The sequence below is a fragment of the Pseudomyrmex gracilis genome, unplaced genomic scaffold (genome assembly GCF_002006095.1).
Source record: "Pseudomyrmex gracilis isolate BER0280 unplaced genomic scaffold, ASM200609v1 scaffold_237, whole genome shotgun sequence".
Lineage (NCBI taxonomy): Eukaryota > Metazoa > Arthropoda > Insecta > Hymenoptera > Formicidae > Pseudomyrmex > Pseudomyrmex gracilis.
Window position 1 is genome coordinate 193,836 of NW_018020821.1, and position 2,500 is coordinate 196,335.

The 2,500-nt window shown below is 34.9% G+C and overlaps 1 protein-coding gene across 15 annotated transcripts in view; it reads left to right on the forward strand.

Annotated features, from left to right (window-relative positions):
• LOC109859100 (sodium bicarbonate cotransporter 3) overlaps positions 1–2,500 on the forward strand; it is a 40,966-nt gene that overhangs the window by 31,606 nt on the left and 6,860 nt on the right. For all 15 annotated transcript variants that reach the window (XR_002250671.1, XR_002250672.1, XR_002250673.1 and 12 more), the window contains 4 exons: positions 88–363; positions 589–978; positions 1,206–1,313; positions 2,456–2,500. The exon at positions 2,456–2,500 is cut by the window's right edge and continues 90 nt beyond it. Coding sequence is in view for 12 of the 15 variants with exons in the window: in XM_020437001.1 (XP_020292590.1) it covers positions 88–363; positions 589–978; positions 1,206–1,313; positions 2,456–2,500 (819 nt within the window). In the remaining 3 variants the exon portion in view is untranslated. The remainder of the gene's footprint in view (positions 1–87; positions 364–588; positions 979–1,205; positions 1,314–2,455) is intronic.

Here is a 2,500-nt window from a genome sequence, read left to right on the forward strand (position 1 = left end):
TGTCATTATTATTATAAATATTTATTATCATCACATTATATGTTTTCGTGCAATTGTCTTTTTTGATATTCTTTGATATCACTATAGGTGAGACAAGTAGTGAGCGACTTTGCGGTAATAATCGCGATATTCTCTATGAGCATGTTAGACCACTTTGCGGGCATTTTAACGCCAAAATTAGAGGTGCCGACGGAATTCAAACCAACGTTAGAAGGACGAGGATGGATAATCTGGCCTTTCCAGCGGAATCCGTGGTGGAGTGCCATTGTGGCATGTCTCCCGGCATTATTGGGTACTATATTGATTTTCATGGATCAGCAAATCACGGCTGTCATTGTTAATAGAAAAGAGAACAAGTTAAAGGTGAGCAGTTCTTATATATCTACGATAGTTCTTATATATGTATCTAATCATATTCCGCCGTATTTATTTTGAACGAAATAAATATTCAACGTGAATATAACTAAATTTATTTTTAATATAGTTTACGTTTTAAATAACAATAATTAACCGACGCTCATATACGCAATAATACGATTGAGTGCAACAATAAATTACATTAATGAATTTATTGACGTTATTTTTCAGAAAGGATGTGGGTATCATCTGGATCTTTTCGTGCTGGCAATTTTGATTGAAATATGCTCAGTGATGGGACTTCCGTGGTTCGTTGCGGCAACGGTTCTCTCTATAAATCACGTGAATTCGTTGAAGTTGGAGTCCGAATGCGCGGCGCCAGGAGAGAAGCCACAATTTTTGGGCGTCCGCGAGCAGAGAGTTACTCATATATTAATCTTCTTGATGATCGGATGCTCGGTGCTCTTAACACCGATGCTGAGAAACATACCAATGCCAGTATTGTTCGGTGTCTTCTTGTACATGGGCGTAGCGTCGTTGAAAGGTCTCCAGTTCTTCGATAGAATTCTGATCATGCTGATGCCTGTTAAGTATCAGCCGGACTATATGTTTCTTCGTCAGGTAAACAATGAAATATTTGCTATGTCTCATTATATTTCTTAAATTAAAACTTAATTCTTATTTAGTATATTTAGGTTTTTTGAATATATATATTTTCGTATCGTATGTTTCTTCTCTTTTTTTTTTTTTTTTTAATTTAAGATAATTACTTTATCTATATATGTATATTATTTATTAAACAAATTTGTTTTTTTGACACAAATTATGAAGCACATATGTGTTTTTAGGTGCCACTAAAGCGCGTACACATGTTTACCGCGATCCAGCTTACTTGCCTCATCTGCCTGTGGCTCATAAAATCTTTTAGCTCTACCTCTATTTTGTTTCCTTTAATGGTGAGTGTAATAGGTTTAAAAATCTTTTTATACAGTGATTTTCTATCATTTTTATAAGTACCCGGAAATGAATGGATTAGATCTAACTTAAACTTAACGAGATAAAAAAATGGAAAAATAGATCTGTTGGATGTCGAGAAGGGTCGGGTGATTAAGAAGAAGTTCTTTGCTCGAACTTATTACAATGTCCTTTATTGCTCCTGTTCCTTACAACGTTCTTTACACGGCTACGTCTCACTGCGGTAAACTCTCCGGCTTGCGGAGCCACACAGTGAGCCAGCAGTCCTAACACGGTCTCTCCTCTGCTTCATCCACGCGATCGATTTATAGTAATCGATCGCGCTGATTCAGCAGGCCCACCGGTCCTAGCAACGGCCGTGCTAGTTACCGGTGCCGGTGTCGACACATGCTGCGTTTGCACTTCACACAACGCGGCNGGCGATGTGTCGCGCCCTGTGGCAACCAGCAGTTCTTCCTAGAACTGCTGCCTTCCTGCTATCTAACTAGGTCATTGAGCAATGACAGTGATGTCTCATCACATTGCTCAATGGCCTCTTCTTAAGACACAAAAATTGGCTCACAACAGATCTAATTAGATCCAAATTAAATCTAAATAGATATAAAGTAGATCTAAATAAATATAAAGTAGATCTAAATAAATATAAGCAGATCTATTAAATTTACACCTTTATATATTATTTAATCTACTTTAGATCTACTCAGATCTACTACAATTAAAATTACTCAGATTTAGTTAGATTTGAGCAGATCTGAACAGATCTGAGGTGATTTAATATAATAGATCTGAGTAGATCAAGAGTAGATCTAATAATAAATAAAAGTGTAACTTTCCATAGATTTACCTATATTTATTTAGATCTACTTTATATTTATTTAGATCTACTTTATATCTATTTAGATTTAATTTGGATCTAATTAGATCTATTTTTCCACTTTTTTTATCTTGTTAAATTTAAGTTAGATCAAATCCATGTTTTCTCGGGTAGACTATTTAAATTGACATGTTTTATATATTATGACTTACAATTATATAGAATTATAATAAAAAGACTTTCTCTGTTTTGAAAAGCTTAAGAAGTAATATGTTTTGGATAACACGACTTTTGTATGAAATTTTGCAGCTTGTGGTAATGATTGGCATACGTAAATCCCTCGATCTGATATTC